This window comes from Crinia signifera, chromosome 3 (genome assembly GCF_055691185.1).
Source record: "Crinia signifera chromosome 3, ASM5569118v1, whole genome shotgun sequence".
Lineage (NCBI taxonomy): Eukaryota > Metazoa > Chordata > Amphibia > Anura > Myobatrachidae > Crinia > Crinia signifera.
In genome coordinates this window covers 339,362,813-339,375,253 of record NC_139219.1, presented here as the reverse complement: position 1 = coordinate 339,375,253, position 12,441 = coordinate 339,362,813, and the positions used below count along the sequence as shown (strand labels likewise).

The 12,441-nt window shown below is 56.5% G+C and overlaps 1 protein-coding gene across 1 annotated transcript in view; it reads right to left on the bottom strand.

Moving 5' to 3' along the window:
- The window catches only part of CAD (carbamoyl-phosphate synthetase 2, aspartate transcarbamylase, and dihydroorotase), a 47,153-nt gene extending 36,902 nt beyond the window's left edge, over positions 1 to 10,251 (bottom strand). Inside the window, exons 1-4 of the mRNA XM_083175118.1 lie at positions 10,149 to 10,251; positions 9,010 to 9,176; positions 8,754 to 8,918; positions 7,965 to 8,096 (exon numbers count right to left, since the gene is read on the bottom strand). Coding sequence (XP_083031244.1) covers positions 7,965 to 8,096; positions 8,754 to 8,918; positions 9,010 to 9,176; positions 10,149 to 10,251 — 567 coding nt within the window. The remainder of the gene's footprint in view (positions 1 to 7,964; positions 8,097 to 8,753; positions 8,919 to 9,009; positions 9,177 to 10,148) is intronic.
- Positions 10,252 to 12,441: the final 2,190 nt, after the last annotated feature.

The window sequence follows — 12,441 nt, the reverse complement described above, 5'->3', positions numbered from 1 at the left end:
TCCTTGCCCCGAAGCATGGGACCTTGAAGTTGTGTCTGGACGCCATGAGGTCTACGTCTGGCGTGCCCCAGACTTGTGTCAGGCTGACAAACACCTCCGGGTGTAGGGACCACTCTCCCGGGTGGATATCCTGTCGGCTCAGGAAGTCCGCTTCCCAGTTCAGGACTCCTGGGATGAAGACTGCCGACAGGGCTAGGAGATGTTCCTCTGACCAGGTGAGGATCCTGGAGACCTCCCGGAGAGCGGCGACACTTCGTGTTCCTCCCTGGCGGTTTATGTATGCCACCGCCGTGGCGTTGTCCGACCTGATCTGAACTGGTTTCCCCTGTAACAGATCCTGAGACTGAAGAAGGGCATTGTAGGCTGCTCGAATCTCTAAGACATTGATGGATAATTGAGATTCTGGTTCGGTCCAGACGCCTTGCAAGGACCGGGATCCTACTACTGCCCCCCAGCCTCGCAGGCTGGCGTCTGAGGTTAGTACTATCCATTCTCTGAACCAGAATAGTCTCCCCTGGTTTAGGTGGTCCATCTGTTCCCACCACAGGAGCGAGTCTTTGACCTCCTGTGTTAGAGTGAGAAACGTGGACTTGACGTGTTGTGGTAGGCCATCCCATTTTGCCAGGACTAGGCCCTGGAGCGGACGGGAGTGGAACTGGGCCCATTCGACCATGTCGAATGTAGACACCATCCTCCCCAATATCTTCATGGCCCAGTGAACCGATACTCTTGGTTTCTGAGCAAAGATCTGGATTCTCTGTATTAAGTCCCTGGCCTTGTCGTTTGGAAGAAACAGACGCAGGGCTCTGGTGTCCAGTAAAGCTCCCAGATGCAACATTCTCTGGGAGGGGATCATGGAAGATTTCTCCCAGTTGAGGAGCCACCCGTGAGCCTGCAACACGGAGATCGTTATCTGCAAGTGGGATGTTAGGACCTCTGGTGACTTGGCTACAATCAACAGGTCGTCCAAGTAGGGGAAGACCCTGATCCCCTGCTTGTGTAGAAGTTCTGCCATTATAGCCATCACTTTTGTAAAGATCCTTGGCGCCGTTGCTAGGCCGAATGGGAGGGCCTGAAACTGGTAGTGGCTCTTCAGAATAGCAAAGCGCAGATACTTCTGGTGAGCCGGTAGGATGGGGATGTGGAGATATGCGTCTCTGATATCTAGAGAGACCATGAAGTCCCCCTCCTCTAGGGCCAAGATGATGGTCCTCAAGGTCTCCATCCTGAACTTTGTGACTTTTACCACCTTGTTTAGGGCTTTGAGGTTTAGAATGGGGCGGAACGTACCATTTGGTTTTGGCACCAGAAACAGGGTTGAGTAGAAGCCGAGGCCTCTCTGGTGCCCTGGCACGGGAACAATGACCTGCGACCGAAGTAAGGTCCGTAGGATGACCCTCATGTGTTCTGCTTTGCAAGGGTCCCTTGGGAGACCTGTGCAGAAGAACCGTCTTGGGGGGGGCTTTGAGAAGGATATGGCGTACCCCTGCGACACTACCTCCCTCACCCAGGCATCCTTTGTGGAGGATAGCCACTGGTGAGCGAAGTACAGGAGTCTGCCTCCCACTTGGGGGTCCGCCTGTGGGAGGCTGGCCCCGTCATGCGGAAGGCTTGTCGGCCTTGGGAGGGGCCTGTCTGGCGGCCCAAGGCTGCTTGGGCTTGGGTTTGCCAGCCTTATGAGCGGGGGAGGGTCTGGTATAGGACTGTCCTCTGGCCTTGCCTTGAGGGCGAAAGGGCCGAAAGGACTGGGTCCTAGGCCTTTGCGGTAGAGCCGTAGGGAGGCAGGCTGTCTTAGCTGACGCCAGGGAAGCCACAATTTTATTTAATTCCTCCCCAAACAGGTTCTCCCCTTTAAAAGGTAAGAGTTCCAGAGTCCTTTTGGATTCTAGGTCCGCCTTCCATGACCGAAGCCAGATAATCCGGCGTGCTAGCACTGAACTGGCGGAGGCCCTGGCAGCTAGAGTGCCTGCGTCCGACATAGCATCCATAATATATGTTGCTGCATGTTTGATGTGTTGCATACACAGCCTTGCATCCTCCGATGCAACTGGGGCCAACTCATCCTCTATCACTTGTAACCAAGGAGAAATGGCCTTTGCCGCCCAAGTGGCCGCAATTGTAGGCCTCTGAACTGCCCCTGTATAAGAAAAAGCTGCCTTAAGAGCGTTTTCCAGACGCCTATCTGTCTGGTCCTTCAGGGCTGACCCTGAAGCTACCGGGAGTACTGACGGTTTAACCAGTCTGGACACGTGCGCGTCCACTGTGGGAGGGATTTCCCATGGAGTACAGTCCTCTGGAGGGAGCGGGTATCTAGCCAACATCTTTTTAGATATGTTGGCTCTTTTCCCCAACGCCTCCCATTGATCTCTCCTGATTTCTGATAAATGATCAGAATGAGGGAACTGGGCTTTAACTACCTTTTGCTTTTTAAAGACGTCCCTGGTCTTGGCTGTGGGTTCAGGTTCATCTGCATCTGACAGAAGAACCTCCCGGATAGCATAAATAAGGCCTGCTATGTCAGGGGTCTCAGCCTGAGAAGCGGGAGTATCAGTAGGCATAGGGTCGTCCTGATCGTCATCAGGTATGATGTCATCCGCAGTATCAGGATCTGCATTATCGGGGTCATCCCCGCCATCGTCTGAGTCAACAGAACCATCCCTGGTTACCGGTAGTAACGGATTTATCAAGGATCTACTGGGTTGTGCCGCATGTGGCAGTAGCTTCTGCATAGCTGCCGTAGTCTGCTGCAAGGTCTGCACCGTGGTCGACAGAGCATCCACCCATGGAGGGGGGGGCTGTACTACAGGGGGTGCTACCGCATTAGGAAGACGATCCACCAGGGTGCCCAACAGTTGTTGAAAGGCTGCCCATGGTGGCTGGGGTGCCCCTGAGGGCTGGGGATGGTCAGGAGGTGTAAAGCAATTGACACATAGTCCATCCTGGATGACATCCATTCCAGACAGACCTGCAGCGCAGCCCTTGCAAGACAAGAGCAAGGGAGATTCTGTCTGGTTGCGCCCCCGTTTGGACAAAGTGTGAACACTCCCAATAGGGGGTAAAGCAGTGCACAGTAGGTAACTCAGTAGAAGAGGACCTAGAGTGATCCACTGACAGTATGTGACCTCTGAGGTAAAAACCTCCTTAGAAGTAAAGTGGACAGTTTGAGAGAAAAACTGACAGAGGAAAAAGAAGTGCTAGCACAAAGTCACATACACACTATATTAGGCAATATAGATAAGCTAACACACCCTATATCAACCTCAGTACTCTATAGAGCAAAGGGGGAATGAGGGTGGCTGTGAAAGGTACTACTTAGCCTGTAGCCGGTTTCACAGGGGAGAGAGATGTGCCCGTCCTCTGAAGACCTGCGTGCTGCTGTAATGGCGCTGGTCCAAGAGAGGGGGGGCGGGCACAAACGGAGTCAGCTATGGACGGCAGATCTGCGAGGAGATTGGCGCCAAAGCTGGGGGAGGGACTGCAGGCCAAGCGCCACCTCCCCTTGCTGGACTTCCCCCACCGGAGCGTAAGAGCCAATTATAATGGGTCCCCCCCAGGCCCAGCCTGCCGCTCTGTCCCCGGTGGTCTAGTGGGATCCCTGGCCGAAGCGAGTGCCCACGCCAGCTACCGCGAGCGTCTCCCAGCGCGCCGCGGCAGGACAGCGATTTGTGCTTCCTTAGGAAGCCTTACCTGCTCCTGGTCCGGCCACGCTGTCAGGGGGGAGACGTCCGGCGGTGCTAGGCGCTGACGTCACCCCCGCCGTCTGCCTCAAGATGTTCTGAGGAGGTCGGCGCCGGGAGGAGTGAGACGCTCACTCCGCTGTCACTCACTGACAGCGGGGAGCGTGTTCTGCCGCGAAGCGGCTTCTCCCGCATAAGCGGCAGATTAAAACAAAAATAAAAATAAAAATAAAGCTTCTTTTGGAATCACCTCAAAAAAAGGTGATTCCTGCTGAATACAGGTGCGTCTGCTTCCTGCAGGCACCAACAAAAAACTGGCGGCAGTAGCCTGGAGGCGGGGTTGTAGGGGAGAGGGCCCGGGCATGCTGGGTAAAATCTTTAAGAGCTTCGCTGATTGGTGCCTCGGACCCCCTGGATCCGCCTACAACCCCGATGTCCCCTGTGGGACCCATGGACCCTGACAAGGAAATATATATATATATTGCACATACTGACAGGCGGCACTCGGAGACTTCCACACGTAGTGCAAAAAGTGAATTATACAAGGAGGTCTCACCTTCACAGGAGGGCAACGGAGCAAGGCACCTCCAGTGTGGGGGCTAAGGGAGTGCCGGGGATTGTAACAGTAAGAAAAAAAATATATATATATATTCCAAAGTTCTAGCGTGTCTCCCCAATTATATGGTCCGGAACAAATGAAGCACTCATCAAGGTGATCAATAACATCAATTCATATGACCATCCAATTAAGTTCACATATAACATCGATAATCAAAAAGTGCATTATTTGGACGTCACAATTGAATGGGTCAACCATCAATTGGTAACATTGGTTTTCCAGAAAGACACGGACCGGAATATGTTCTTGATTCACAGCAGTAACCACCCCCCTACGTTAAAAAGAAGCCTGCCAAAATCCCAAATGCTCAGAGCAGCCCGGATTAATAGTGACAAGACCAAATTACATGATGAATTGGACAGGATGGTTTCAAAGATTTACAGCAAGAGGATACAACTATACCGATTTGATAAAACAAAAAACAGAAGTGCTTCAGATGACCCGCTGCGAATTACTGCATAATAAAACTTCCAGACAAGATACCATTTGTAACCACCTATGATCCAGCCACTAGAGTGCTACCAAGGGCTCTAAACGCAATGTGGCCTATGGTAAAAATTGACAATCAATTACCGGGATTCAAAAACAAATCCATCGTGTCAGTTACAAGAGGGGTAAGAATCTCAGGGACATACTGGTCAAAACCAACATAACAAAGAAACCAGCTCCCACACTCTTCAATGTCCAAACAAAAAAACCAGGGTGCTACAAGTGTCCCTCCTGCACAACGTGCAACAATGTGACAGCGGGGTCGACATTTCAACACCCAACTACGGGACGAATATTCCAAATCAGGCATGTAGTACATTGCAGGACCCCATACATCATTTATATAATAGTATGCCCTTGTGGCAAATATTACGTGGGACAAACAATTGTCAACTTAAGAGTGCGAATGGCACTGCACCGCTCTGCAATAACAGCCTGTCTACTTGGAAAAAACATCAACCAGCCCGTAGCAAGACATTTTAAATCTTGTGGACATACATTATCAGATCATCGACCATGTCCCGCCCTTGCCCCGAGGAGGTGATAGGCAAAAAATCCTGTCACAAAGAGAATCCCAATGGATTTTTAATTTGGACTGCCTAGCCCCTAAGGGGTTAAACGAAATAATCGCCTGGAATGTATTTATTTAAACAGTAGCAGCCATTAAGTATAACCTCTTGTTTTACAGCGCTGTTGTTTTACATTAACATCCTTTGCTACATTTCAATATAGATGCAATTAATATCTGCAAGTGATGTATAAGTAAAAATATAACACTATCTGCTGATGAGTCCATATAGTGCATAGCATATAGATTAAGTATAGCCCCATGCTACTTTAGTATACATATGCCTTTTTGCGTATCTCCTTTTAAAATTTTTATATTCACCTGACATAGACACCAGCAAATAGCAGCTGAATCAGTAAAACCTGTTTTACACACATCTCCAACTAAATATTTTGTTGGTCTTATACTTTGGCATTTTTTTCACGTTTTTGTTTTGTCCCCTTCACAGAGACACGCTCCCTGCTAACACGGAGCAGACGCTTCCTAGGGTTACCACGGTGACGGCCTTACATCACAGGTGGGCGGGGCCAAGCCGAGGCACCCGGAAGCGACGCCCGCAGACACAGGAGCAGCATGCCTGGGGAATTACACTATTCAGCTGCACTATAAAGGTAAGAGAGCTGTATGCTCTGTTTTATTCACACACTACAGCACTATATGCACTTTGAGCGCATCCTGATGAAAAGGCTCACCGCCTTGAAACGTTGATGATGATGCCCATGTGATGCCACCTTTACCACCTTGAAAATTAAACCTTGATTTCTCAAAATCCGTTTGAGTGCCGCTCTCTCTTTCTATCCGGACCCCTGGGAGACACGCTAGAACTTTGGACTATATTATCTGATTGAGGGCACCATGGTAGCTGGCTTTATCGTCCGGAGTGCCGAGCAACAGCAGGAAACTATATATATATATATATATATATATATATTCTGTGTATGGGATGATTAATCCACGATCAGCACTCACCAGTAATAACAGCAATCTTTTAATTTCGAACTTGCTTGTTACATCATAGAAAACTTACTTCAAGGATCCTCAGATCCTGTAGGTCGAAGTACTTGAAATCCTTGAACTGTGCAGTTGTGAGTATTTGGAGCGGTCTTGAAAAAGGCCCTCTAGTTTCCGAAACGTCGACCTACAGGATCTGAGGATCCTTGAAGTAAGATTTCTATGATGTAACAAGCAAGTTCGAAATTAAAAGATTGCTGTTATTACTGGTGAGTGCTTATCGTGGATTAATCATCCCACACACACACACACACACACATATATATACATATATACACACACACACACACACACATATATATATACATATATACACACACACACATATATATACACACACACACACACACACACACACACAGACACACACACACACAGACACACACACACAGGGAGCGCTATAGCCCTAATGTTTAACACAGCCCAACTGTCTGCACCGAGCTCTAACCCCCACTGTAACTCACAGACCGGGTAGAGCTGTAGCAGGACGGTCACCAGGAGAATGGAGTGTTCTTTGCAGCCTAACACAGAGCCTCCAGCAATGTGTCCAGCGGAGCCAAGTGTCAAGAAAATGGCCACCGGCCGCACCCTGTAACGCTGGGGATAGCCGGGGCTGCTGGGAGCACCGCGCGATAACTACACCCCCCCCCCCCCCCCCGCCCGGCAGCTCCTTCTCCATGGCACCAGATTTAAATAAATCCTCTGCTTTAGCCGCCTTTTAAGTGAGGCAGGGTATACTCACAGAGCTGCAGCACTGCCGTCAGCGGTGTGGCTGGGGAGGATCGCGGCGTGCGTTCCATCTCCAGAGACGGTGGTCTCTGCAGCCAAGGAGCCGGCTCCCTCCGGCAGGCTTCCCACGTCGCAGGCAGATAGCAGCAGCTAAAGTTGCTGCTTTACATATATTATCAAAATGCCCAGGAGTGAGCCAAGTGTGACCTGCTCCCTTGCGGGACTGCCTGGGAGGGGAAGAGGAAGAGCTGGCCACACTCATTTACATTTAAAGTGCTCATGCTCCCTGTGGTCGCCTTCTATTCCCTAGTGTAACTCCAGTGACACCTAGTGGATGAAAGAGGAACAGTTGCACGGAGGAGGGGGGGCAGACACAGTTGCACGGAGGAGGGGGGGCAGACACAGTTGCACGGGGGAGGGGGGCAGACACAGTTGCACGGGGGAGGGGGGGCAGAAAGTTGCACGGGGAGGGGGGGCAGAAAGTTGCACGGGGGAGGGGGGGCAGAGAGTTGCACGGGGGGAGGGGGGGGGGGCAGACAGTTGCACGGGGGAGGGGGGGGGGGGGGAGGGGTTGCACGGGGGGGAGGGGGGGGGGCAGACAGTTGCACGGGGGGAGGGGGGGGGGGCAGACAGTTGCACGGGGGAGGGGGGGGGGGGCAGACAGTTGCACGGGGGAGGGGGGGGGGGGGCAGACAGACGGGGGGGACAGTTGCACGGAGTAGGGGGGGGCAGACAGTTGCACGGGGGAGGGGGGGCAGACAGTTGCACGGGGGAGGGGGGGGGGCAGACAGTTGCACGGGGGAGGGGGGGGGGCAGACAGTTGCACGGGGGGGCAGACAGTTGCACGGGGGAGGGGGGGGCAGACACATACCTCCTCTTTCTTAGCCACGTGGCAGATGTGCACGGAACGCTTATACAACTGGGCCACCATCAGAATTGCAGCCACTGTCTGGTTCTCTGCATGAGCCACAATGGGCAGGTGGAGCGGCCACTTCTCAAAGTGCTGGAAGGGAAGATTATTATAAGTACGCCAACCACAGTGACCCCGACGTGGCCCAGGTCACCACCCCCCGGGCAGAGGCCAGCGACCGGGGCCCACCCACCCGACCAGAGGCCAGCGACCGGGGCCCACCCACCCGACCAGAGGCCAGCGACCGGGGCCCACCCACCCGACCAGAGGCCAGCGACCGGGGCCCACCCACCCGACCAGAGGCCAGCGACCGGGGCCCACCCACCCGACCAGAGGCCAGCGACCGGGGCCCACTCACCCGACCAGAGGCCAGCGACCGGGGCCCACTCACCCGACCAGAGGCCAGCGACCGGGGCCACCCACCCGACCAGAGGCCAGCGACCGGGGCCACCAACCCGACCAGAGGCCAGTGACCGGGGCCACCCACCCGACCAGAGGCCAGTGACCGGGGCCCACTCACCCGACCAGAGGCCAGCGACCGGGGCCACCCACCCGACCAGAGGCCAGCGACCGGGGCCACCCACCCGACCAGAGGCCAGCGACTGGGGCCACCAACCCGACCAGAGGCCAGCGACCGGGGCCACCCACCCGACCAGAGGACAGCGACCGGGGCCACCCACCAGAGGCCAGCGACCGGGGCCACCCACCAGAGGCCAGCGACCGGGGCCACCCACCAGAGGCCAGACTCACCTCCATCCACAGGGACACATTGTCCATCTTTAGCTGGGAGTAGGTGTCATTCAGATACATCTTGAGGCCAGCGGCGGAGCCGGCGATGGGGGAGAGGGCGCCAGGATTCTCTGAGCAGGCGCCAAGGAACAGGGCGAAGTCACAGCGAGCTCCGGCCTCCGCCAGCTGATGGAAGAAGCGCAGTACAAGTATTACACACAGCGATAGAGGTGGCAGCTCCCAGCCCCCACAGCCAACCGTTACATGGTGTCCTGACCTTCTGCGCCAGTAAGAAGGTGGTGGCATCAGTGATGGCAGGACTGGTGTTCGGCATAGCACATACTAAGGTAACGCCGCCAGCAAGCGCAGCCGCGGTACCAGAGGAGAAGTCTTCCTTGTGCGTGGCTCCAGGCTCCCGCAAATGCACATGTACGTCAATGAGACCTGGGTGAGGAGACGGGTGTCACTGCCAGCCTTACCTCTGTGTCACTGCCAGGGACCCCCCAGCCTGACCTCCGCCCACGTATCACTGCCAGCCCCCCCCCCCAGCCTGACCTCCGCCCCACGTGTCACTGCCAGGGACCCCCCAGCCTGACCTCTGCTCCACGTGTCACTGCCAGGGACCCCCCCAGCCTGACCTCCGCCCCACGTCACTGCCAGGGACCCCCCAGCCTGACCTCCGCCCCACGTCACTGCCAGGGACCCCCTCACCCTTACCTCCGCCCCACGTGTCACTGCCAGGGACCCAGCTCAGCCTTACCTCCGCCCCACGTGTCACTGTCAGCCTTACCTCCGCCCCACGTGTCACTGTCAGCCTTACCTCTGCCCCACGTGTCACTGCCAAGGACCCCCTCAGCCTTACCTCCGCCCCACGTGTCACTGCCAGGGACCCCCTCAGCCTGACCTCGCCCCACGTGTCAAAGCTAGGGACCCCCTCAGCCTGACCTCCGCCCCACGTGTCACTGCCAGGGACCCCCGCCCCACGTGTCACTGTCAGCCTGACCTCCGCCCCACGTGTCACTGTCAGCCTGACCTCCGCCCCACGTGTCACTGCCAGGGCCCCCCAGCCTGACCTCCGCCCCACGTGTTCACTGCCAGGGCCCCCCCAGCCTGACCTCCGTCCCACGTGTCACTGCCAGGGACCCCCCCAGCCTGACCTCCGCCCCACTGCCAGGGCCCCCCCCCCCCAGCCTGACCTCTGCCCAACGTGTCAAAGCTAGGGACCCCCTCAGCCTGACCTCCGCCCCGCGTCACTGCCAGGGACCCCCTCAGCCCCACTCACTATCCTCAGCAATACTCCTTCCCCGGCCTCCACGCTCACTATACTCAGCAATACTCCTCCCCCCGGGCTCCAGACCCACCCCCCCCCCCCCCCACACACACACACACAAGCGCCGCCATACATAGAGGCCTCACCTGGCAGTCGGATGAGTTTCTGGGACGTCATACAGTCCACGTGGGTCTTCACAGGAGGGGCCGCTCCGATCTGACGCAGAGCCTGGAACAGAGGAAGGAACATACAATAATCCCCCCCTCGACCACACAAGCCCCCCAACTCCCCTCCACATCAGCAGATTCTGCCTCCGACCACACAAGCCCCCAACTCCCCTCCACATCAGCAGATTCCGCCTCCGACCACACAAGCCCCCAACTCCCCTCCACATCAGCAGATTCCGCCTCCGACCACACAAGCCCCCAACTCCCCTCACATCAGCAGATTCCGCCTCCGACCACACAAGCCCCAACTCCCCTCCACATCAGCAGATTCCTGCCTCCGACCACACAAGCCCCCAACTCCCCTCCACATCAGCAGATTCCGCCTCCGACCACACAAGCCCCCAACTCCCCTCCACATCAGCAGATTCCGCCTCCGACCACACAAGCCCCCAACTCCCCTCCACATCAGCAGATTCCGCCTCCGACCACACAAGCCCCCATCTCCCCTCCACATCAGCAGATTCCGCCTCCGACCACACAAGCCCCCAACTCCCCTCCACATCAGCAGATTCCGCCTCCGACACACAAGCCCCCAACTCACAGCCACATCCGCAGATTCCGCCTCCGACCACACAAGCCCCCAACTCCCCTCCACATCAGCAGATTCCGCCTCCGACCACACAAGCCCCCAACTCCCCTCCACATCAGCAGATTCCGCCTCCGACCACACAAGCCCCCAACTCCCCTCCACATCAGCAGATTCCGCCTCCGACCACACAAGCCCCCAACTCCCCTCCACATCAGCAGATTCCCGCCTCCGACCACACAAGCCCCCAACTCCCCTCCACATCAGCAGATTCCGCCTCCGACCACACAAGCCCCCAACTCCCCTCCACATCAGCAGATTCCGCCTCCGACCACACAAGCCCCCAACTCCCCTCCACATCAGCAGATTCCGCCTCCGACCACACAAGCCCCCCAACTCCCCTCCACATCAGCAGATTCCGCCTCCGACCACACAAGCCCCCAACTCCCCTCCACATCAGCAGATTCCGCCTCCGACCACACAAGCCCCCAACTCCCCTCCACATCAGCAGATTCCGCCTCCGACCACACAAGCCCCCAACTCCCTCCACATCAGCAGATTCCGCCTCCGACCACACAAGCCCCCAACTCCCCTCCACATCAGCAGATTCCGCCTCCGACCACACAAGCCCCCAACTCCCCTCCACATCAGCAGATCCGCCTCCGACCACACAAGCCCCCAACTCCCCTCCACATCAGCAGATTCCGCCTCCGACCACACAAGCCCCCAACTCCCCTCCACATCAGCAGATTCCGCCTCCGACCACACAAGCCCCCAACTCCCCTCCACATCAGCAGATTCCGCCTCCGACCACACAAGCCCCCAACTCCCCTCCACATCAGCAGATTCCGCCTCCGACCACACAAGCCCCCAACTCCCCTCCACATCAGCAGATTCCGCCTCCGACCACACAAGCCCCCAACTCCCCTCCACATCAGCAGATTCCGCCTCCGACCACACAAGCCCCCAACTCCCCTCCACATCAGCAGATTCCGCCTCCGACCACACAAGCCCCCAACTCCCCTCCACATCAGCAGATTCGCCTCCGACCACACAAGCCCCCAACTCCCTCCACATCAGCAGATTCCGCCTCCGACCACACAAGCCCCCAACTCCCCTCCACATCAGCAGATTCCGCCTCCGACCACACAAGCCCCCAACTCCCCTCCACATCAGCAGATTCCGCCTCCGACCACACAAGCCCCCAACTCCCCTCCACATCAGCAGATTCCGCCTCCGACCACACAAGCCCCCAACTCCCCTCCACATCAGCAGATTCCGCCTCCGACCACACAAGCCCCCAACTCCCCTCCACATCAGCAGATTCCGCCTCCGACCACACAAGCCCCCAACTCCCCCTCCACATCAGCAGATTCCGCCTCCGACCACACAAGCCCCCAACTCCCCTCCACATCAGCAGATTCCGCCTCCGACCACACAAGCCCCCAACTCCCCTCCATCTCAGCAGATTCCGCCTCCGACCACACAAGCCCCCAACTCCCCTCCACATCAGCAGATTCCGCCTCCGACCACACAAGCCCCCAACTCCCCTCCACATCAGCAGATTCGCCTCCGACCACACAAGCCCCAACTCCCCTCCACATCAGCAGATTCCGCCTCCGACCACACAAGCCCCCCCACTCCCTCCACATCAGCAGATTCCGCCTCCGACCACACAAGCCCCCA